The sequence below is a fragment of the Siphateles boraxobius genome, unplaced genomic scaffold (assembly GCF_051911475.1).
Source record: "Siphateles boraxobius isolate OS27281-9 unplaced genomic scaffold, OSU_SipBor_1 17, whole genome shotgun sequence".
NCBI classification, from domain to species: domain Eukaryota; kingdom Metazoa; phylum Chordata; class Actinopteri; order Cypriniformes; family Leuciscidae; genus Siphateles; species Siphateles boraxobius.
This window is the reverse complement of record NW_027508777.1, coordinates 482,228-507,680: the sequence shown is the minus strand read 5'-3', so window position 1 is coordinate 507,680 and position 25,453 is coordinate 482,228. Positions and strand designations below refer to the sequence as shown.

Here is a 25,453-nt window from a genome sequence, read left to right as displayed (position 1 = left end):
GCATCAACAATTTCAAGCTCAGAGAAACCTCTGCTCCGTCCATGTTCAATTTGGTGTGCTAGACTTGAGAAGGAGAGTTTGTCTTTTTGCCCAGGTTCACCTATCTGGCCAGATATTTTGAACTCCCTGCTCCATGTTGACATAACTGGTCGTGTTGACGCTGAGTGACAATTTAGGTTGGTAGTTTGAGTGTCTAAGCTTTGCTGTGTGTTTGTGTGGTGTGGGGCACTAACATTCTGCTGTGTGCTTGTAACGTTGTTATGTTTTTGTTCAATTAGTTTTTGCAAAGCTAACTGCAACGTATCAATTTCTTTTTGTAGCTTTTCTTGCTCTGTGACCTGCACTACTGAGTCTACAGTCACTCTCTGAACCGCCTGTGCTGTCTGTTGCTCTGAGGTATTTTCACTCCCCTGTTGAAGTTCACAAATTTTGTCTCTTACACACAAAATTTCTGACATGCCATTATCTTCCAGTTCATCTAACAAGATGTCTTTCAAGATGTCTCACTAGTGCAGAAATGACAAATGAGCGGCTTTTGTCGATAACATGTTCACTCCCTTCAATATTCAAGAAATCACACAATTTCACAAGGTTTTCTCTTGATAGTGAATACAATACTCCTATCACTTCAAGTCTTAAGTCCTCTAACTGATCCATGGTTCACTTGGGCTGTGGGTGTGTGCAGTGTGTGATGCAGAAAAGCAGTCTTAGCTGGTCGGAAAATGGCAATGTTCCGGGTATCGACGATCAACCTCAGATAGCACGCACTATTCTTCCGAACTCAACGTGGACGCCAGCCGTTTCCCACTCTGTTCTCCTCAGCCGCAAGTCAGAATGAATGACACTGGAGGTAGACCATCATATATGGACGCCGACCTTCACTGCATTTCATCCCAGCGGTGCCTCCAAAATGTAGTACCCTCACCGCCTGATGAGGGGAGATATATGTATAAATTAATACAGGACACGGAGCTGCTGCTGCTTCACTTATCAGAGTCTGTATTGTTTTTTTTATACAATGTAAAACAGTTCAATCACTCTTGTCAATCAATGACAGTGCATCACTTCAAGAGTAGGCTAGGCTAATCACAATATATAACAGAATTACATATGCAGTACCGGTATTTCTCTTTTACTACGGTGTCCACAGATTAAGCATAGGTACTATGAAATATTCACTGATAACATATATAACATTTTACACGTGAATAAATCCTAAAATGTGTTCATGTTTGCCAGAATTATTCTTCCTGATACATTTTTAGTACAGACACTCATTTTCAAAGTCATTTGGCACTTACAACTTACTCATTGCATTATTTCAGCAAGACACATCTTATTTGTGGACTTACTCTAAATTTGCGCCTTCTCTCTAAGACCGCATGGTCTCCATCACTAGCATGAAATTTATAACTAGCACGCGTGACGCAGCACACAGACGTGACTTGCAGCGAACTTTTACATGTCCGTAATAACAGGAAACATAAACACTTTAAACAATGTAATTAAAATTTCTTAAACTCTTACATGTCAAAAAAGCATATCTCATTGCTTTTATGTAATTCATACCTAATGAGGGGAGATATAACTTATGTATAAATTAATACAGGACACGGAGCTGCTGCTGCTTCACTTATCAGAGTCTGTATTGTTTGAGCAGCGCGCGTGAGCCCCCTCCCTCAAGCAGGCGAACATTCCCAAAAGGTAAAAGCAATCAAATAATCGAACGACTGAGCAGGGAACATTAATCGTGAAAGAAATAATCACAAAAAAAACATGTATTAGAAATACATTCTCTTGTCACATCTTACATAACATATATTTATTTACTACTATTTATCTACTTATTTATTTACAATTACTTATCTACTTTTGTAACCACCACATGAGCACATGCCCAACAAAATGATTTTTTTAACCATTTTGTTGGGCATATGGTTATTAATATTGACAAACCTGTAAATGCATAAACAATACCATACTAACACAGAAAACAAAGTTCAAAGTGTCATTTCTGACCAACTGCACAATAGAGCCAAGCATGAATTATAGGGAAGCTTCACACACCTTATACAGGCATTCACTTGCAGCATGACCATATGAGGACACACGTTAATTTAGAATATGGAAGATAATATATTTAGGGATATTGGTGTGACGAACAGGACGGCCGAGGGACGTGAGAGAACGGCGCGAGGCCAGTGGTGCGATTGCTAATGAGCAACACCTGTGAAGCACACCGGTCTCGCATCTCTCACGGAGGAGCGGAAGCATAAAGGAGGAGCGACGACGTTGATGATCGAGACCGGTGTGCTTCACAGGTGTTGCTCATTAGCAATCGCACCACCGGCCTCGCGCCGTTCTCTCACGTTCCTCGGCCGTCCTGTTCGCCACAATTGGCAAGCATGATTTAAAAAAAAAAAAAAAAACTATTAGTGTTTTTAGGCAATATATTGTGGACAAAGTGCATGCTGTTAAAGACTTTGAGACACCTGTAAAGAAAAACCTGTTTATTAAAAATGTATTATGCCGTTTTGCCCCGATTTTATTAAGACTGAGTATTTTAACTTTGCAGTGACAAGAACCTGTAGAATATGCATTGCTCTTTATACTGTAGTGTGTGAGAAGCAGGAATAAAATAATGTAAATATATTTAAAAAGTGAAACACAGTTAGGTGACACAGTAAAGGTGACAGTTCTGATGATCAAACATTCTTGTTCGCATTTAAATGAATTTACTATTTAGTTTAATTTATACTACAATTGTAAAGTATGGGAATGATTTGGTTCAGGAATGTGCTACCAGGATGGTGTGTCCATTAAAACACAGTCGATCCAGTACTTCATACTCTTTAATTTGTATAGCAGCATGGGAATCAGGCCATAGTTGCATGGGAATCAGACATAGAGTTGTGTGGTTTCTATTAACAAAAGACAATAAAGAACAAACAGATAGTAAATACAATTGACACCACGGAAATTCAAACAATGTATTACAAATCATATAATCCAATTAATTCAACACTAAGCAGTTTAACAATCAAATAATAAGAACACTGATACATAAGAATGATAAATCACATGGACCATTTCAGAGTTAAACAAAAATAAAAATAACCTCAAGGATTAATAATATATAAAACACACATTTTTCAACAGACATCTGCGCCAGCCTAATTATGAAAGGCAAATAATATATTTTTATGATGTATAACTCTTATCACATGAAATAATGTGTACTGAAACATTAAATATATCTTAAAACTGATTAAAAAAAAGATGTTGTAATTCACTTTAGTCAGCTTTTTTTCTTCTCCAGAGAATCAGACCGATTGTTTCTAGATATCCCAGTTTGCTCGCTAGCATTAATAAAGTATATAAAACATTAGCTGAAAGACGAGCTAAACAGAGAGAGAACTATTACCTACCATTAATAAATATGCCTGGTGCAATGTATACCGATAAACTAAGGTCACCGGAATCAGGCTGGTAACGCTGCATGGACCATTTGTCACCTCGGACCAGTGCATAGCGCAGCTCTAGCTCACACCTCAATCACAGGACAGACACCACGACAGCACTGTGATATTCAGTGAGAAGTGTGAATTTGCTGAATTCTCTCCTATTGACCTTATGTAGGGCTATTGACCCTCCCCATTTCAGCACCGCTAGTTGTGTTCTGTCTTCCGGTTTGTATTTCCACAGCATGAAGGTAAGATTTGTGGATTTATGAATGGACCGCTCATTTTAATATCTTTCAGGTCTACAGCCATTTGTTATGACATCGGCTTCAAACATTACAATATTCATGATAACTTTCGTTAACTCTACAATAATACATCCACTTCACTAGCTAATTACTCTTCGATAGCAATGCCATAGAAATACAGGCTACAGAGCTACCGCAGAAACGGAAGTTCATCGACAAAACTCTAAAGATGGCTGCAAACTTTTTTCTCTGGCGTGTATAGAACTTTTTGCACATCAAACTTTGATTCATGGCATTTACAGTGCTAGCACCTATACCTACAGATGTTGTGAAAATGGCTGTAACAGAACATTCAATTACTTACAGGCATATAAGAGACGCATATTAAAAGAACACATTTGTCAAATCAGTATTATCCATAACAGAAACAGATTTGCATGACCAACATATTCCCACACAGTCACCATCAGAAAACATGACTATATCAACAACACTTAGGGCCCTATTTTAACGAAGAGCATGGTCTAAAGCGCAAGTGCACTTAGGGCGTGTCCGAATCCACTTTTGCTAGTTTAACGACGGGGAAAATGCTGGATTCCACCATATCTTTATGTACACAATAATAATCTTTTACATTTTAATCATTTCATTTTTAATATTTGGAATGTTTGTGTGCTGCTGCGCGTCTCTGTGTGTTTAATGAGCAGAGTATACGCATGTTGTTGACCCGCCTATAGGCGCACAATACTAACGTGCTCTTTAAATAACAAAAAAAATATTGCGCCATTGACTTTAGACCAGGTTTCAGTTGCCTATTTTAGTTGCCTCAAAATAGCAACATGCCAACAATGAGCCTGAACACACCTCGTTTTCAGACCAGCATGCCCATGGGCACACAGATGGGCATAAATGCATTTGCTATTTAAACAACGTGGTGCAGGACGTGAAAAAGATAACTGTGTCGGGCTGAAACTAGCAAAAAAATACTTGCGTCGTGCCTGGCGCCGTGTATGATAGGGCCCTTAGAGATGACTCTGGGGTTTATGAGGTAACTGAGGATTGGGATGATTTAGCAGAGGAAGATATACCATTGAGAGTGGCATGCTTCCTTGCAAAGCTTAAAGCCAAATCAAATCAAACCTATTCTCGTTAAAATAGTCCAAGTGACCACAGTGGCTCAATCTTAAGTTTATCAAGCGACGAGAATACTTTGTGCGCAAACAACAAACAAAAATAACAACTTTATTTCAACTATTCATTTCCTTCTCTGTGGGCCTCTAGTCTGTTAACTTAGTGTGATAGCATAGAGCTACGTCACACGTAGGCTCACTATTGGCCGACGCTGGTCATGTGTGTGATGCATGTGACGTACAACAACAGAAGAACTGCGCTATATATCAAGTGAACTGACTCGAGGCCCACAGAGAAGGAAACTAATAGTTGAAATAAAGTCGTTATTTATTTATTTTTTGCGCACAAAGTATTCTCGTGGTTTGATAAACTTCAGATTGAGTCACTGTAGTCACTTGGAGTATTTTAACAATATCTTTAATAACTTTTAGGGGCTGGCAAGCTTTAATCCCTTAAGAAGCCTATGGAGGAGTGATCCAGCTCTCAGATTTAATCAAAAATATCATAATTCGTGTTCCGAAGATGAACGAAGGTCTTACGAGGTTGGAACAACATGAGGGTGAGTAAATACTGACAGAATTTTCATTTTTGGGTGAACTATCGCTTTAAGCCAGAGACTAAGTTTCCAGGTGTTTCATATGTCCAGCGTTTGGATGCAATGACTGGTAGCGTGAGACAGATAGCAGTCCAGGACACCTTTCAATATGTTTTTTTGCAGCATGTCCTTAAAAAAAAAACTAGAAAGTCCAGGTACAATGAAAAAAATCCTTAGATGGCAAAATAAAGATGGTGGCCTCATTGATTACATTGATGGTGAGCAGTACAAAACCAGCCACCTGTTTTCGAAACATCTTTCCATTCCTCTGTCTCTGTAAAATGACGATTGTGAAATTGTAAATCCCATCAGTTCCAAGACTTCAATTCACAAACTGGGGCATTTTTTATTTCCAAATTAGATGTTTAGTATCTGAGCTGCTGTCTTCCTTGTCAGCATGCTTTGTGTTGGCTTTGTACAAGTCAGACAACATCAAGACATATGGCATGGACTTCTTGAATGCATAGTTAAAGATTTGAGGGCTTTAGAACCCTAAAGGGGTCTGTGGGGACAGTCTTGTCCTGAATTCTCTTCTTGGTTTTTCAGAGTTTTGCCGTCTAACAAACCTCAGACGAGCTTGCATTCTTCAATGTCACACCTGATTTCATGCATGATATTTTAGAGGGTGTTGGCCCTCTGGAGATGAAACTAGTGCTGTCTGAACTTATAGCTTAAGGTAAAGCCTAAATACTGTAAACTACAGGGCCCGTATTCATAAAGAATCTTAATGCAAAGAGTAGCTCCTAGTGACAAAATTCTAAGAAAATTCTTAGAAATGTGGGCGTTTACTCTTAAAGTTAAAGAAAAAGTCCTAGTAAAGAAAAAAGTAATTCAGAAAGCATCTTAACCATTAAAAGAGGTCTTAAAGTCAAAATTGTTAGGACCACGGACGAGGGCTTTTAAGAGGCTTAAAAGTTTCTTTAGCAGAGGAGAAAATGGCAGAAAGACGAAGAGGGAGAAGAAATGTGTTGAAAACAATAGATGACAGTGAGTTAATATGACACTATAGATTAGATCGTGCAGGTAACATGTTTGTGACCGATTTTATTAGAGACACAATAACATCTCCGACACAGCGCAGGAATGGCGTAGTGCCAGATATTAAATCACTACTGTACATTAAGATATTTGGCAGCTGGGAAAATGCATCAATGCAGCAGTGATGATTTGGGTCTGTCACAACCTTCTGTAAGCAGAGTGATCACAAACAATTACAGTATTCCAGAACCTCTTATTGTGTCGCAGTTCATTTTGTTTCCACTGGACATTCCCACCTTACAGGCTCAGAAAAATGCATTTATGAATATAGCAGGCTTCCGCACAAGCAGGGGGAATGAACCATAAATAATTTATTATTAACCGCTATAAGCTCCCACGTCTGCTTCTTTGCTGTGACACCCGGCCTGAATTTTCCTTTAAGGATGGCCTAGTGTTCATACACTAACTGGGCTCACAGTAAACACTGTTCCTCTGTCCAGTTGAGCTTTCTTGTCCTTCTTGTTTTTTTATTCCATGTTTGCTACATTAAAACCAACATTCAAACCACCACTTAAATAGACAGTGGAACAATTTTTATCATTCTAATCCAATCAAATACCTTATAGGAAATTAACAGTATGGTAAATAAATAAAAAAGATTTATATACACATATATAATGTGTGTGTGTGTGTGTGTGTGTGTGTGTGTGTGTGTGTGTGTGTGTGTGTGTGTGTGTGTGTGTGTGTGTGTGTGTGTGTGAGAATGGTCAAATAGGAAAAATTACAAAAAAATTCAAAGTGAAGGCTTAGAATAGACCCTATATTTAAAATCACTAATTTTTTCCTTCTTGGACAACCAACCAATCACAGTCTTCTTTGTAAGATTGTAAGATTTGTAAGATGTAAGATTGTGTCATACATAGCAACGGGGTCAGCCCCGCCTCCTCACTAAGATAAAAGTTTTTGTCTTTTCCTTACTCAGAGTTGCTCTCAGATCGGTCCCGAATCGCTCTTAAGCTAAGACTCCTACGTAAAAGATTTTAAGCTAAATTAAGAGTTTTCTGAGAGGATTCTTAGAATCTTTATGAATATGGGCCCAGGTTAACAAGCTTTGATAATGGTTTTGTTGATAGGTGCAATAAACCATCAGTCCTGTCAATTCAAGAACTTAGAAACCCCAGCAGTACCATGCCAAATGTGGTGTTTGTTGCGAATTCTTTCCCTTCTAACAGGTGACTTAATACCACATGGCAACAAGTACTAAGAACTGCTGCTTCTACTGTTTTCTTGTTTGCAAATTATATTTTCCCTATCCATGACTGCTGAGACCACACTATACCTCCAAACTCTCATTCAAGACAGCCATACACTCTTCCAAGAGTTGTTCCCTCACTTGCATTTAGGACCGAAACACCATTTCATGGTTGACTATCCATCTGCTTTTAGAAAGATAGGCCCAGTTGTCAACTTCTGGACCATGCGATTTGAAGCTAAACAGCTTTTTTTTTTTTTAAGACTAAGCCATGTCACTTGTAATTTTAAAAATTTCACAAACATTATGGTATACAGGCACCAACTGATGCTGCTCTTTCAGCTGTTGACAAGCAGGTTGTTCAAGAAGGAAACTGAAATTCAGGTCAGGTCAAAACTCTGTTCTTTAGTCAGTCAAGGCCAAGGGTGTTCAAGATAGTACTGGTAGCTTGGAAGATTTTCCCTGTTCCAGTGAGGTGATTATCCCCTCATAGGTAGAGGTTAATGGCACAGTATATAGGCCAGGGATGACCATTTTCATGTCCTGCACTACAGATGGAGATACTCAGTTTAGTTGTATTAAGTGTCACTCTTGATGACTAAGTGAAGCTAATAGTTAAGTTCAGAGATCATCAACCAATTTTTTTTGAGTCATCATTACTTTACCTATGTTGTTGTTCCTGACCACGTTTCGGAAGCACTTAGTGTCATTGAACTTTATGATTTTCAAGCATTAAATGCAGTAAAGTCATTTGACTGTGATGCCGACCATTACTATATTATAAATGTACATGTGTTGATATTATAAGTGTTCCATGCACTATAAATACTGAGTTTTTTTAAAAATTTGTTTTAGCAAAACTGATGTATTCATTAATTGGAAAGGGCAAGACCAATTCTGCATAGCTGCACCCATAGAATCTTTAATATAGGCACAGGCAATTGTGGGTGATTGCTGATACCGTCTGATATTTACCTCTATTTTTTTTAAACAGTCTCGGGGACATGGCCCTGTTAACAATCAGTCATGTCGCAATCAGTCACCAAGATGGAATAACCCACCAACCCCAACTCAGACATTAATGGAAAGCTGCCAGATGAAAACAAAAAGCAACTCAAACATTGTAATATCATGTTTTTTGATGCACCTAAACTTGAATTTGAGGCAATTATTTTATTATGAATTTTATATTGAATTGTGACTTCTGACCTGTCATACTGCCTTAATCATAATCCATTCACATTACATTCAATTTGAACATTCCAAATTAAATGGAAAGTTTTAGTTCATGCATCATGCATTCACAATGTATGCCAACTAAAGTTTATTTTTTCTGTTAAGGTTGGAACTAATATGGTGCAATGCCTGAATAGTGAGACAAGCCAGGATCCACATGTCTTGGTGCTTGGGGACAAAGAGTTTTCATCATTTCAAGTTTTGATCATTTTCATTGGGGAAGCAGTTGAACAGGAGACCTTACTTCAAGCAGTGGATGTATGATTTAAAATTTTCTACATCTATGAAAAACTATACAAAGCCCTCTGCTCCCATTTTGAATTTTTGCAGCATGCAGTCTATAATATTCCTGGTTGAATTCCTTTAATATTTGTCACCTCCTTAAAAACTTTGTATTCAATGTTACTGATCATCAGTGGGTCCAGTACAATGCATACAGTGTAGCCTTTTTTTAAAAGATAGTACTTCAATACTTATTTCTTGAAGTATTAAATTTGTATACTGTATGTGCACATCTGTTATAAATTTGTGTACTGTAGGTGCACATTGGTTTTGAATTTGTAGACTGTGCGCAGATCTGTGTAAGTTTTGAGCTTGTGTACTGTATGTGCACATTTGTTTTGAATTTGTATACTGTATGTGCATATATGTGTAAGTTTTGAATTTGTATACAGTATGTGCATATATGTGTAAGTTTTGAATTTGTATACAGTATGTGCATATATGTGTAAGTTTTGAATTTGTGTACTGTATGTGCAGATCTGTGTAAGTTTTGAATTTGTATACAGTATGTGCACATGTGTAGGATTTTAATTTATTATGTGTACTGTATGTATATGTTTTGAATTTAATGAGTATATTTTAAACTTAATATTTTTACTTTTACACAGTTGTGTTTATTTATTATATGTATGATTATATACAATAATTTCAAACATTCATATCAAACTAATTCCTTTCTGTATTGCTGATCATCAACTTGCTTTTTTAACTGATGAAAATCACACAATTTCCACACTCCCTCACTCAAATGATTATAGTACTTCAAGTAAATTCAAGTAAATCTGCTTACATGAGTTAACAGTAATACCACACACCATTTGAGAGAATGCAGTTGGGATTTACTGGGTGTACTGTTGCTTGGGAATGGGTGTGACCTCATACACCTCACAAGGGCAGGAAAAAATGTAAAAGTTTGGGTTTACCACAATGAACTAGTCACGTTGTACTCAAGGATCACTAAAACTGGACACTGTTCAGGTTTATCACTTGTCTCACTATCTGTTCCTACAGATGCTTTCTTACAGGATTACAGAAAAAAATAATGTTACTGTCAAGTACCAAGAAAGAAGTCTGAAATAGTCTAACAATACTTTTGGTTTAATTGCCAAGTCATATCACTTTAAGACACAAGACCAAATTAGAGGCCTGCACTCCTGCAGGACTACTGTGGGTCCTGACGCAAACACAGACTGTAAAAATGACGCAATAGGGCGAAGCAAGACAAGATTTGATGGGTGAGTGTGGGTGTGGACGGTAAGACACTCATGTGTGTGTGGGTTGCGGGAGAATAAAATGATTTGAGGGACTCTCAAAATAGAAATATAAAAATTAAAATAAAAAATAAAACCAAATAAATGTTTATTTATCTTTTATACAAAAGCAACAAGAAGGACTACAAAAATATAAAATTAAAACAATTTACAGGAGCGAGCATAGGCGAAGTGTGTGTAGGTTAGCCCTGGCCTGCTGCTGCTTTGATTACTTTTAGAGGAAAAAGCTGTCCATAACTGCTGGTCTAGGATCAGAATAACATATTGGCAAAACAGATTTGGCAAGCTATCCAATGTGTATCTGTGTTTGTGCACAAAGGTTTCTATTACAACAGTATTTTTTTGCAGAATTCAGCTGGAGCGGGACTGAAAAATCCATCCTGTCCAGTCCTCTACCTCAAATTAAATTCTGTTCATCTAGCCAGGTATGACTGTACATTTATAATTTTTTTCTACATACACCGATGAGCCACATACATACTGTGGCGAGCAGGAAGAGGCCGAGGGACGTGAGAGAATGGCACAAGGCCGGTGGCGTGAGTGATAATGAACAAATTATGCAAATTCATGTCTCGTTGGTCTCTTTTGACATGTTATGATGTTATGACGCACCGGTCTCGCATCTCTCACGGAGGAGCGGAAGCATAAAAGGAGCGACGACGGTGAAGATCGAGAGAGGAACAGGCCTGATTTTATGTTTTGTGTGGCCAGCAGTCGTCCGTGAGAGATGCGAGACCATTACATCATAAAATGACAAAAGAGACCAACGAGACATGAATTTGCATGACAAATGCAGAATACATACGTCAACGAAAGGAGCTTTCTCTTCCAACTTTCGCTGACAAGGGCTTTTATCTCATGATTTGGTTATTGTCTCATCTACCACACTACCACATAGTCCTATACACAGTGACTACTGTACACACTAATATTTTTTAGGAAAAGACTGCTAATGGACTTACACTTCATTATGAATTGACTATACAGCCACTGTTTACAACATGAAACATCATATAGACATTAAGATGTTTTTTTATCCTTTGAATCAACGTTTTTTGAGTGACGTGATAAGGTCATTTTAAGTAATAATCAAGACATATTGTCCATGCATTCAGACAGAGATCATTTTTGATCTTTGCCTTTAATTTTGGTCTGTATGTACCTGTCCTCTCCCATTCACAAATACTTTCTAAGTAGGTGAACAACAGTATGTGACAAAAGTATATCCGAATTGTACTCATAAGTCAAGTCGTCACCTTCATTTATATAGCACTTTTAACAATATTGTTTCGAAGCAGCTTTCCAGTGATAATAGGAAACTAAAGTAACAAAGATTGTTTTGGCTTTACAGCAGCTCTAGAATAAAGTTATTGTCTAGCTAAAGTTAGTTTTGATTGATTCAATTCGGTCGCAACGATCATTAGTTATTAACTTAGGGGCCGCTAAAACGTCACCGTTCTAACAGAAAACACTTAATGCGATCCGGCTGTTCATTTGCACAAAACAGTGCCTGGTGGCTCGAGAACGCAAACCATGAAATAAGTTCCAAGGTACAAGCCATGAAAAATGTATAATACAGAAATTTGATAAGAGAACTCATAAGAAAGAATAGGCAACAAGTACCAGGACGACCTTCTGCATCCAGTGAGACTTTGAGGTGTGCATACGATATTCAATATAAGCACCTACTCAAGAAATTGCAGCCTATGAATTCGGACATACTTCGGTCACACCGTTTTGATAGTAGAGAAGTATGCTCTCGGATGCAGTCCTCATGTTTTTGCCGGATTAGCTGACTGACGTCAGCTTTCATTATTATCAAATGACTTCATTTCCTCTTTCCATTATCATTATCTGCCATTCAACAACAGGACTATGTAATTTATAAAAGCAATACACATTGTGGGTTGTGAGAATGTAATAAAGAAAGAGAAAAAGACATTGTGAATCCTGGCTAAGAGTCTTTTTTGTTGCATTTCTCTGAGATGGACATCTTACTAATATGCTTCACTGACAAACACTTTTACTGCAGAGCAAATCATCAGAATAATAATAAAAATTAAAAAAAAACTTGTGAAACCTTTTAATTGTATAACCTGAATCATAACATTGCAAAATAAATATACATATGAACAGTGGAAAAGGAAAAGGAGAAAGACCACAATCAAAGCAATAAATCAAAACGAGAACATTCTATTAGTCAAACAATTAGGGAAAAAAACATCAAATGAAAGTGCAACCTTAAAAAGCTCTGAATTTAACTTTTTAGATAGACTGGGCACCATTATGTCTAACAATTTTGCTGTTGATTTCCAAAGGGCCGTAGTTCAATTGGTTCTGTGAAGTTTAATTCCTATCTGCTGATTATTCTGCTGCGGTCCTTACAGTGATACTAAGTTTAGAATTCCATGTATGTTGGACAACAGAGAAGGCTGCTGTTGTGGGTGTGCTAGAAAGGGCAGCACACATATATATTTGATGATAATCATTGTATAAAGTGATGTAAAGGGCACACAGAGTATGTAAGAATGTGGTACAGCATGTGGTACAGCATCTCTGTCATTTTATAAAAGACATCCACATCTATCTATAGTGGTGATCAGTATTTACGTCACAAAAAAATATTTTTACACATCTCCAGGGCCACAGTAAAAAAACTATGAAGAATTTTTTTGTGTGTGAAAAAACAAAAAAGGTTAGCACTTGCTTTAGCATTACTTACAATTGGAACTCTCTTCTTAGGTTTCTTTAGATGATTATGCCTGTAACATGGCCAAGTCTCAGAACTAGTATGTGGTTTGGTGGACCAAGATCAAACCTAGACCTCTCATTTTTAAGTGAGTAGGAAAGCCTGGGCGTCATTGCTCCTTCTCTGCAACTTTAGTATTGGTAAAGCTAGCCAGATCTTCCAGTGTTTCCTGGGCTGTTTGTTTGAGACTGGGGTGACGGCTTGAAGCTAGATGGTGGATACGATTGAGTGGGAAAGAGCTGAGAAAATCAGTGGTCAGCTGTGACATGACATCTCTCTCTAGCAGTAAAGATTGAAGGAGCCTCAATGACTGCAGGCAAACTTCTGGGTCAGGGTCTGTGGGAGAGGGAGAGAGTGTGTTTCTTTGTTTGTCATGGGGTTAGACAGATGCCTGTAATCCACTACACCAGGGGTTCCCAAACTTTTTTGTCAGCTTGAACCCCTTAGATGTAAAATACACTATATGGACAAAAGTATTGGGACACCTCACCTTTAGACCGACAGGCATTTAAGGACATTGCATTCTAATCACATAGACATTAATATGTGTTTTACAGCTATAACAGCTTCCACTCTTTTGGAAAGGCTTTCCACAAGATTTTGGAGTGTTTCTGTAGGAATTTTTACCAATTCATTTGTGAGGTCAGGGATTGATGTTGGACGAGAAGGCCTGGCTCACAGTAAGTAAAAAACTGCTGCTCACTTTCAGAAGTTGTAGGGATGTTTCTTGTCAAAAAAAGAATGTAAATATTTTTTAAATATATTTTTAAAATAATTTAAGTTTATTTTACACACTTTAAGCATTATCGTATCGAATATTGCATCATTTAATGAGTTATTGCATTTTTCCTCAATATCGTGCAGCCCTATTCCAGTTCATCCCAAAGATGGGGTTGAGGTCAGGGCTCTGTGCTTCTCCAGTTAATTTCTTCAACACCAAACTCATCCAACCATGTCTTTATGGACCTTGCTTTGTGCACTGGGTCACAGTCATGCTGGAATACAAAAGGACCTACCCAATTTGTTACCACAAAGTTGGAAGCATAGCATTGTCCAAAATGTCTTCGTATGCTGAAGCATTAAGTTTTCCCTTTACTGGAAGTAAGGAGCCAAGCCCAATCCATGAAAACCAGCCACATTCTATTATCCCTCCTCCATCAAACTTTTTTATTTTTTGACACAATGCAGTCAGGCAGGTAATGTTCTCCTGGTATCCGCAAAAGCCAGACTCGTCCATCAGACAGAAATAGAGAAGTGTGATTAATCACTTCACAGAACACATTTCCACTGCTTCAAGAGTCCAGTGGCTATTTGCTTTACACCACTCCATCCGACGCTTGGCATTGTACTTGGTGCATGCATCAGTCAAGTGAGGCTACCCAGCCACGGAAACCCATTCTATAAAGCTCCCGCCGCACAGTTTTTGTGCTGATATTAATCCCAGTGGAAGTTTGGAACTCTTCAGCTATGGAATCAGCAGGGTGTTGGCGACTTTTATACACCATGTGCCTCAGCACGCTGTGACCCTACTTTGTGACTTTATGTGGTCTTCTGCTTCGTTGAGTTAATGCTGTTCCTAAACGCTTCCACAAACTGACTTATTGCAAAGGTGGCATCCTATCTAGGTACCACGCTTGAATTCATTGAGCTCTTCAGAACGACCCATTTTTTTCTAATGTTTACAAATGTTTGTAAATGCAGACTGCATGGCAAGGTGCTTGATTTTATACACCTGTGGCAGCAATGGATCTGATTGAAACACCTGAATTCAAGTATTAATACTTTTGTCCATATAAGGGCTTTTCACACTTGAAATAGATAATCCTGGGTCATTCTAAACCCCGGTACGGAATCCTAAACGGAATCCTGGGTATTCATAAGCTGCCATTTTACACTGCACATTCCTAAACCCCAGGTTAAAGTCCTTATTTCTGGTGTCAGTGTTGAATGGACAAACGCAGCACGTGGCATGTTTACATAAAGGCTATACCATTGAGCGTCCACATATTACACATTGTGCAGGTGCAGGGTTTCATAACCCCGGGTGAAAAGCGGTATTAACCCCGCATCTAAATTACAAGTGTGAAATGCTCCTTTACCCGGGGTTAAAAGCGGTGTTTAGAACGACGATAAACGATAACCAGTTAAAGCGCAATGTGAAAAGCCCAGTAGTGCATTTACTTGAAGTAGCCACTGCGATTTTAAGTTAATATTTCAATAATTGAACATCACATTTTGCATGTTTATGGTTCTCTGTTTTTGGTTAAAGGTCATATGACATGCAAGTTTTTTTTAGTAAGTGTTAATTATTTATATATAGGGTGGTACGTATAAGGCTTGCTATTATTACTATTTTAATGATAAAAATTAAGATATACAGTTTATTACTGTTATAAATTACAATTAACTTATAAAATAAAATACATAATTATAGACCTCATGATTATTTTATTTGAAACTGCAAGTTACAATAGTAATATACAAGTATTTATGTCTTAAATTCTTCACTTTTAAAAGTTCAAATCCGCAAGCTTTTATTTTGGCGGACGACTGGTGAAATGTTGTTCCATCCAAACAAATTGTGGAGATGTGTAAATAAAGTGAACTTAGCACACATCGCTTTGCCAAAATGCACGTTAAACTCATTTTACATACAGAGATACCGTTTGTGAGAAGACAATGTGCTCTGATGTTGTAAACACTGTAAGCTGCATATGTGCAAGTCAACAGACAATATGATTATTTAATTAAATCACAGCATTTGATCTGATAACACACTAAGGGATATCTTGATTTCAGTTTTATTTTGACTAATTGTGCATTTATTTATTTTGTCAACTCTGCACTTGCACTTCCCTCGCAAACACCCATTTGGGAAACCCTGCTCTACATGAACAACATTGTGATGCCGTCTGACTGGGATTATATGAACTCTAAAGCTTTGAGAACCTCTCTCAGAAACTCACAAACATACATACACACCTTCCAGAAGCGTGCACAGAAGAGGTAGAAGTCCAGGACTCTCACTTATAAGCTTCAGTCCGTTCACACTGATAGTGATGTTATATAAAGCCATTAGCATCAATCTGCAAACAAAAATATAAAGTTACATACTTCAGAAAGAAGCACATACATCAACTTACAATAACCATTATATACAATAACAACTCAATTTCTTCTAAAAAAACCTGCATGTGAAAGTAAGACTGCATATTGGGTCAATCACATAAGTGTCCACGGGTAAAAGGAAAAATCTTTTAAAAATCTAGATAAAACATTTTATTCATGACTCAAAAAATGTCATGTGGTTTAACCATTATGTAAAAAAAAAAATTGTTTTACATATTTTCCCTACACCCTGAAAAGTCCACATCTTGTTTATTATTTTCACAAATAAATCATTTAAATCACAAATATCAGTCATTTTCAGATGTGTACTTTTAAGTTGTGACATACACTTTGAGTTTTGGAAATACTCCTGGTTTCATTAGTCCCAGTAGCCGCATCAGAGTACCCAATAGGATGTGGGCAGAAGAGGACAGGAAGTCTCGTCCAGAAGACACAGCAGCTACATCTAAAACAAGTGAATAGATGAAATGACCATTTCACATGTTCTTGAGATGGTAATAATATATAAATAAGTCATGACCGTTAGATGGAACTAGTATATAAAACAAACTCAGTGCCCTCACTGGTAACAACGCCAGCCAGCGCCAGAACGAAATGATGCTCATGCGAGTTGTAACTCTGTTGTGGATTTGCATCGTCATCCAGAAACTTGATGAACGACTCCAAGGTTTGACCTGCTATGCTCAGGAAGGGCTCCAGTTTACCCTGTGGACACACGTGTATACAGAGTAAACCTACTCGGTTGAGGCAAAACAAATGTATTATCTTTTCTTTTTCTTTTTTTTAAACAACCCAGGTTTCACTTAAAATGGAAGTCACCGCTTAATAGTGTCCATTCTAAAAATGGTACAAACTTACATCAGCCAATATGTCTTTGATCGCTTCCTCCCTTTGAGATGCACTCCAGAGCAGGGTGCAAGACGCAGAGCCCAGCTCAGTGCAAAAGTCTTTCTGTTGCTGCAGCTGCTCTCTGCACTCCCATAACTGCTGCTTTAGAACCAGCTTCTCCTACAAATGTAAGAGTTACTTACATAACAACCTTCTTGACTCCAAGGCCCTTCATTGTCAAAGATAATAATCAAAGGTCCCAAAAATATTTCTGGTAAATTTTTAAACTTTTGGCAATATATAACAAATTAATATATTAAAATGTGTATATTAATATGATTAAATAAAAATAATAAAAATAATTGAACTAAACTTCAGCAATTTCTACCTGATAAGATATTTTAGAGCTTGACAAGGATATTGGTTAGGGTTTCCAATTCCAATTGTTCATATGTAAAAAATAATTTTTTGTTTATACTTATTTTAAAGCTTATTTTGTCTTATTTTAAATAATTTGAGCAGATGCTTTCTAAGAATCTTCCGATGTCTCATCATTTTCTTTACTCCTCTATTTTGATACCTGTTTCTCTCTTTGACAGTCGCTCAGTGCAGCATCTAGTCTGGAATGGATGTGCAGACAATCGTCTCTCTGTTGCTGCTGCTCACGGTCATTGCGTTCTTTAACTATATAACAATCAAGAATTTTTTAATAAGTCAACAGTCAGAATTAACAAATTAAGATTCACCATTTAGTATTGTTACAAATTAAATTGATCTAGGGAACAGGATGCTAAATTGCTATTTGAATTTGAATGCAAGTAGTAGACATGAACGGAATAACTGGAACTGTTAACTAGAAGAGTTTGCCTTTGCAAAGACAAACTTTGATTGTTGGGCTTCAAGCTATGTTTTGAACAACCTACTGTATATTGAACAAGTGACAAATATTGTACAAGTACTGTAACTTTTGAAAACCATTGACCTTATTCACAGCAGCGTTGTTAATGGGAATGAAATACTGTGAGGGATTTTCAGTGGATTGTACTGTCATTTAATGTGTTTTTGAATTGTTCTGCTGACAAAATGTCAGTAGACAAAAAGAAAAATTCCAGACATGAGCTGTGGAAAATTATAAGTGATCTAGGAGCTTTTTACAGCGGATGCCATTGGAAACAGCCTAGCTTTCATACATGTAATGGCACTGCTCTGAATGAGATGTACAGGTCCTTCTCAAAAAATTAGCATATTGTGATAAAGTTCATTATTTTCAATAATGTAATGGTAAAAATTAAACTTTCATATATTTTACAGGTGCCGTGGAAAATAATGGAAAATAATGAACTTTATCACAATATGCTAATTTTTTGAGAAGGACCTGTATAGTGGAAAAATGCTTTAATTTTTCAGAATGCATTAACCGAGTTGGTTTCTTTTAAATTGCAGTAGATTCCCCTTCCTGTTATTCCAATTCAAATTTCAATTTAACTTCCTGTGAGGTGTGGCAAGTTTAATTCAAATTCCAGCTCCTGAATTAAAATCTTAAGTTCAGCTTTATCTATACTATCGATGTCTATAGCATGTACAAAGCACATATTGTTTTCATATTAGTCCATATTCTTTTGTGTCATAACTGTGCGCTATTACTATAAAATAGTTTTTGCTTACATGCGTCCAGAGACCGTCCTTTATGGATAGTATCAATAAAGTCACTATTGATTACTTTTGGCATAAACTCTCGTAGTGTTCTGACTTCTGCCTCCAGTTTCTCCAAGTCTTGCTTTCTGACTCGAACGAAGCAATCTGATCCCACATCCTTTAAACACACAGGATAATTTTTGTTTACTATTAGAGGTAGGCAAAAGTTACAGTGTAAGTCTAAGTCTAACATTGGACAGGGCAATCCGCTGTATGTACGGTACAAAATTTCCCCTGAAGTATATTGTGCATTATTGAACGTGTGTTAGTGGTGGAACAATGACATCTTGTGGTAATGCTGGTGGTTGCGTTAGTCTTGATACAACTAACTTATCCTAGTTTAAAACGTCCCTATCGAGAGTTGGTCTTGGAAAACTATTAGAACGCCTTTGAGGTGAGAAAGTCTATTTGAAAAGTCTTGATATGGTTACAGGGTTATAGAAATATCAAACAAACATTTTAGCTTAGCTTGCTAAACACTAAAAGCTTTCATCCACTTAACTGAACTAATTTCTCAACAACAAACTTGAACTGGTAAAAATGGTAAAGTTACCTCTCCTGCTGATGACAGAGACGAAACATTAACTGTACTGGTTGTTTTCATTTCAAAAAGTGCACATTTGATAAAGACCTCTGGATTTGGACGAAAGACCTCTGACCTATTAAAATGTTTAAACGATGTCTTTAGCGCCCTCCACTGTTCGGCGCAAAACAGGTCATCTCCCTGCTGTAACCCATCCCCCAAACCGAGAACAGACTAGGGGCGCCTCCGGGAAGTTTTTTATGTGGATGGATGCCAGAGGGACAGAGTAAAAATCGGTCACCGTAATTTTACCAAGACATGTTCCCGGATCAACATATTTTGAACAACATTCCCGTCCAAAAATATCCTTCGTTCTAACACATTCACCTCTCCTGAACCTATCTCTTATCCCTAAAATCAAAGAGAAATGACAGGTGTAGTGTTCCTTTATATCTCTGTCGTGTAGTGCATTTAGTAAACTACCGACACATAAAGGTATATTTCCGAACTTGTTGTGTTATTTTTTCACATGCTGAATAATACTGATGTAAAAGCATGTAAACCTGGTTATAAACTTGACATAAACTTTAATCACATTCACCTTTTTGTTTTAACCAAGTAGGCTACAAGGTTTTCCTGGATCAACAAGTTTAATCATAACTCTGTCTTGTAACCTGCAACGGTTAGGATTTATTCATATACTCAGATTAAATTATATTATGACTTGCATGCAACCATCTTTAGATGTTACCACATATAAAGCACACTATTGAGTTTACATTTAGTCAGCCTCGCATTAATATATTAATTAATAATAATTATAACCACCATGCATTCAATGTTCTGTGAAACGCGTATTTTGGTTTCAAAATTCAAACCATGATTTACAAAAAAAAGAACCTGAACACGCCTAGTGAGAATCCATGACGGGTTTTTCCATACGTCATTACGTTGTCTGGGACCTGATTCAACCTGATCCCCAGCCCCAGAAGAAATCCAGCACGGGATTTTCAAACAGCCACTCAAGATACTTTTTGATAGAGTGAGCGCCGTTGTTCCCTCGCACGGCTCGCAGTTCAGTCTCACTGCCTCCTTTGTGTGTGTAGTGTGTAGTGAACGGTGCTGCTATCTGAGCACAGCGCCTTGCTCACCCCTAGGGCGTTCATAAGCTGAATAATTCGGCTTTTCCGCGTTACAGCAGAATTGCTGGAGCATGTCTGTAGAGCTGGAGCCCGGTTTCTCCAACGACGAGGTGCTGAACATACGTTACCCGCTTCACCGCGCATGCAGGGATGGAGACGTCGGCGTTCTCTGCTCGTTGCTTCAGGACTCCACTAACCAGGCGGACCTGGTTGCCGAAGACTCGTTTTACGGCTGGACCCCCATTCATTGGGCAGCACACTTCGGGAAGGTAACAGAAAAACATTAACCTCATAGATGTATGTCTTCTAATGCAGTTATTTTCCAAGTAACGTTACAGTGGCTTCCGGATACGCGATGTTAGGGAATAACGAGGATGTAACATCATTAGTCAGGCGTGCTGTCATCAAGAACTGGACCACAACATGTGCATTATACAAACAAAACTCAAGATATGTTAACAAATCTCATCAATAAGAAATGGCCGTATTGCATGGACAATAAGGTCATCGGCAGAAAACAGGTCATATTCTTAGCCGCTGCGTGCAAACTCGCATGCTGGGTATGAGCAGAGATTAATCACTTAATACATGTTTGAACTGCGAGTGAGAGAGCATTATGATTTCTATCTGAGAAGAAGCAGACTACAGCGTCAGTGGCAGTGTTGTCTATCTAAAGGGTGTAACGAGTATGTTGTTACGGGTAAACCTGGCTTGTTATGTTGAGTAGAAGAAATCAAGCCGCGTATAGACATTACTGGTTGTTTCTTTGTTTCTGGATCACATTACTTTGACAATCAACTTGCATGGCCAGTAGCCAGGAAGGCTGCTACATCAAGCGCCAGTACGCACAGGCGCGAGCTCACTGATTCATTCATTGGCTGAGCGAAGACGAATAAAACATAACGCGCCAAAAACACAAATTTGAAATCCAAACGTTTTTTTTTACGAGTTGTTTTATTGTTGTCCCTTTTTTATGGATTTATCTTTTTTATTTTTAAGAGTTCGATGCCATGCGTTTTAGTTCATGATTTAAACATGATTAAGCATGCACAATAAACTTATGCTTCTTGTTAAATAGTTCACACTTTATGATGATATTGATTTCAGTTTGCATGATCTTCTTAGGCCAATGATGTTATGTAACATGAGGTTATAGACAGTTTGGGGTTAGTGCAGAAGGCTTTTGCTTATGTGCTGATGAAAATGTCTACAATTAATATTGATGTTATTTCAAATACATCACCTCATTATTTTTCAATGCCAACGTTCATTATGGAAAAAAGGAAAAGCCTTAGTGGTGTGTAACTATTTTTAGCATTATTCCTAATGGAAGTTTCCACAGAAACCCTCTGAGCAAAGAACCAGTCCTGTAAAATGTGCCGTGTTCTCCACACTTCAACACAATTGTCACTGGCTCATATTCCTCAGCTTTAGTAAAATTCTATTTTTTTGTGATGATCATTCTACACTTCTGTACACCTCAGAGTTTTTTACTATTCTCTGTAATTTACCAGTGATGTGTTGCCATACATTTTAGCCGCTTTATCCTCTCCCTCCCCCTTTTTTCTAAGTTCCCAATTATTAGATGAGAGGAGTACGTGTTTCTGCTCCTAACGTCTGCTGATTTTGCATAATTTCACAGATGTTTTGGCCATGAAGCTGTTTCAAACTGCCAACAAAGGTGGTAACACTTATTCCACAATTTTTCCATGTGTTGGAGAGTTTGATTAATGTCAAGAAGGGAGAACAGGATAATAAGTTGCCCCATTGTAAATTATGTTGTGAGTTCGCCCTTTACATTTCTCTCCAAATCTCATACAGAATGCAGAAAAGGAAACATATAGGTGATACATTTACAAAGAATTAACAAGGTGAATGACGCACCACACACCTGATAGAAGTATTTTACAATGTGAATTCGCCCTTTACATTATTGTGAAATAAATGTTATTAGCAATGTATTAACTTGAACTTAAAACTAAGCAAAACCTTAATGTGAAAATACACATAGTACACACTTTTCCCATACAGACACAATGCAAAAAGAGAAAAGGAAGGCCAAAGATAGGAAATGATCAAGATTTATGCAGTCAGAAAATTAAAGGGAAAGATGCACACATTTGCAGAGTCAGACAAGCATATCGGGTACATTTGAACATTTTGTGTAATTCTTAATATACAATTACATGTAGGCTATAATAAAGTAAATTTTCCCTTACACCATGGTGTTCAGTGTTGAAACTGCAACACAGCTGCTGGTCTCTGACAGCAGAGCAGAGAACATGAGCTTCAATTACCTAGTCAGAGAGATCAGCAGTCAGTCTGGCTCAAACTATTTGATTTCTGAAGCCCTATTCAGATGGGATTAGTTTTCATGGAAGGGCGTTAGAGAAATTTGTGTTTCACAGGCATACTTTGATTTTGATCTATCTGAATCTGTCATGTTTCCGCTTTTCTCACAAAACCTCAGTAAAGAAATCCAGGGCAAATTACCTAGTGTTTTTCGGCAAACTCAACGGTCCTCTGAGAAATCTAATCCTGTCCGCATGTGAATGTCCGTGATTGCCGATATTGTATTATACTAAGGCTTCTCCTCGTGTGTGGTTTGAGCTACCTGAGCTATCGTTTGAACACCAACCTTTCGCATACTTTCATTTCAATATGGTATCTGATGAAAAAATAGAATCATAAAATGAATAAATAGAACCAAATCGTGGAACTGAGAAGACTGACAATGTTAATATCAGTGTCAGGTAAGATATTGTCTAGATGTCTCTGCTTACTTGTGTGTTTATTTTAAACAGCCACTTCTAAAAAAGATGAGAATATTTAACTGTTAACCACTGTGAAGTCTGATGATATAAACTGCAGCTTGAGCTAAAAGCTCACTCCTCATCACATAAAATGTTCTGGAATTATTGATGGTCATGTGTTGACAAGCATGGTGATTTCAATGTCATTTCAAAGGTTTGTTGTTGTTGTTTTGTTTTTTTACTTTTTTCTGTCACAAACAGCTGGAGTGTGTTATAAGGCTGGTGCAGGTGGGATGTGAAGTTAATGCACTGACAACACAGTTTGCCCAGACCCCGGCTCACATTGCTGCATTTGGAGGAAATCCCGAATGCCTGCTGTGGCTCTTACACACTGGGGCTGAAATAAACAGACAGGTTGGTCCATGTACAATAATAGCTGGCATTAATGATGAGGGTAGTACTATACTATACTGGTTTGACAATATACAGAATTTGTGATGTCCTATATGTGACTTGAACATAACTGAGTTGAGATTTTATTATTTGTGGAGATATCATTTTTTTCCAAAGATGTCAAAACCAAACAGCTTGTAAACCGTATGTCATGTAATGTTACATTTACTTCTGGTAAATGTCCATAGGTCATTGGTTAGCTAGAGAAAAATAACTTTAGAGAGGAGCATTTTGAAAATATATGCATTATATCGCATATTCATTATATTTTTACTTAACCAGTTGTCTTCATTAATTTATGTTTGAATAAATCTTTAATGAAAACAATTTGTTATAGCCACATTTATTTTTTTATATTTAAAGATCAAATTGGAGTAGAAACAATTATAACATTTAAAATGTTGATATAAAACTGACTTGTGTTGTGTGCAGTTTAAATGATTATATGCAGTAATTAATTATTAGCTAAACTTGCGGTTTTCAGCTAAATTAAAACTAATTTCAATTTCAGTGTTTTGGTAAAATATTGGTATTGTTGAAGTATTAGTAACTGTCTTCCTTCATACCATTTATCTTTGAGGAAGTGCCTCAAAGTCCTCTTATCAGTTGCCTAACTTGACATCCCTGCTTCCAGTTCCTTAATTTCTCTATCCTCTCTCCGTTGTCCTGGTGCACAAATCTCTGCCAAACTGATCCTATTGCTAGGGATGATCCTCTTTCTGATAGAAAGATCTTCGAATGGTGACGTCTTTCCCCAAGGGTTGAGCACTGTAGTCTGTGAATTAGCCTAAAGGGCATTAGAGGTTACTCACCCCATAACAACAGATGATGACAAGTAGACAGATAAAAAAGGTGACATGCATGACAGATTGTCATTTTCGGTAACACTTTACAAGTTTTTGTTTGTTAACATTAGTTGACTACATTTGTCAACATGAACTAACAATGAACAATAGTTATACAGCATGTATTAATCTTATTTAATGTTAATCTCAACATTTACCTATACATTAAGGTCAAAAGATGTATCTGTTAACTACTAAATGCACTGAACTATTGAGAATATGAACTTTTTAATATTTAACAGTTAATAAAAAAATGTTTTGCTCACTGTTAGTTAGTGAGTGCGTGCGTGTGTGTCGCATAAGCTGTCTTTCCGCTGCTTTCAAATGGACTCTTTTAAAGAGACAGTGGATTTCCATTAATTTGTTGCCCTGATTACACGCACTATGCGCGAATACACTGCAGACTCACTCCTGCTCGTATTCCAAGGTAAATCTTCATCCCTTACATGTGTTTTAATTAAATGGTAAATGGACTGCATTTATATAGCGCTTTCACAGACCGAATGGCCACCAAAGCGCTTTACATATTTGCCTCACATTCACCCATTCATACACACATTCATACACCGACGGCGGTGTCAGCCATGCAAGGCGCCACCCAGCTCGTCGGGAGCAGTTGGGGTTAGGTGTCTTGCTCATGGACACCTCGACCAGGGGCGCTGCTAAGGATTTTGGGCCCCATGAAAAGAATCTTGACAGGGCCCCCAACACAGCTGAGACTTTTTTCATATTAATTTACATAAAATCATGCGCTTTTATGGTATTTTGACTATCATTCTCATATATTTAAGTCAATCAGACAATTGAACTCCATGTCCTCACCCGTAATTTGTCCTCTGTAATACAAAGCCGTGCACCCGCTGCACCCTGTCGAAACGTGCT

General features: G+C 37.6%; 2 protein-coding genes and 1 long non-coding RNA gene across 8 annotated transcripts in view; 2 read left to right on the top strand and 1 right to left on the bottom strand.

The window, feature by feature from the left end:
* Positions 1–19,595, bottom strand: part of hsf2bp (heat shock transcription factor 2 binding protein) — a 47,596-nt gene extending 28,001 nt beyond the window's left edge. For 2 of the 5 annotated variants that reach the window (XM_077232260.1, XM_077232259.1), the window contains exons 1-7: positions 19,409–19,595; positions 18,826–18,973; positions 17,741–17,844; positions 17,191–17,340; positions 16,896–17,037; positions 16,660–16,777; positions 16,186–16,289 (exon numbers count right to left, since the gene is read on the bottom strand). In XM_077232260.1, the coding sequence (XP_077088375.1) occupies positions 16,186–16,289; positions 16,660–16,777; positions 16,896–17,037; positions 17,191–17,340; positions 17,741–17,844; positions 18,826–18,973; positions 19,409–19,459 (817 nt within the window). In that variant the 5' untranslated portion in view covers positions 19,460–19,595. Of the gene's footprint in view, positions 1–2,716; positions 2,922–5,457; positions 5,710–12,395; positions 13,540–16,185; positions 16,290–16,659; positions 16,778–16,895; positions 17,038–17,190; positions 17,341–17,740; positions 17,845–18,825; positions 18,974–19,408 lie in introns of those variants that run through there. The other 3 variants (XM_077232262.1, XM_077232261.1, XM_077232258.1) reach the window with 3 other exon arrangements.
* On the top strand, positions 8,490–9,733 carry LOC143740218 (uncharacterized). Its single transcript, XR_013204798.1, has 3 exons — positions 8,490–8,829; positions 9,007–9,556; positions 9,707–9,733. It is a non-coding gene; the product is annotated as an uncharacterized LOC143740218 (long non-coding RNA).
* Positions 19,596–20,353: 758 nt separating the features above from the next.
* ankrd10a (ankyrin repeat domain 10a) overlaps positions 20,354–25,453 on the top strand; it is a 30,204-nt gene continuing 25,104 nt past the window's right edge. The window contains exons 1-2 of one of the 2 annotated variants that reach the window (XM_077232240.1): positions 20,354–20,789; positions 23,535–23,687. In XM_077232240.1, coding sequence (XP_077088355.1) covers positions 20,592–20,789; positions 23,535–23,687 — 351 coding nt within the window. In that variant the 5' untranslated portion in view covers positions 20,354–20,591. The remainder of the gene's footprint in view (positions 20,790–23,534; positions 23,688–25,453) is intronic. The other variant, XM_077232241.1, reaches the window with a different exon arrangement.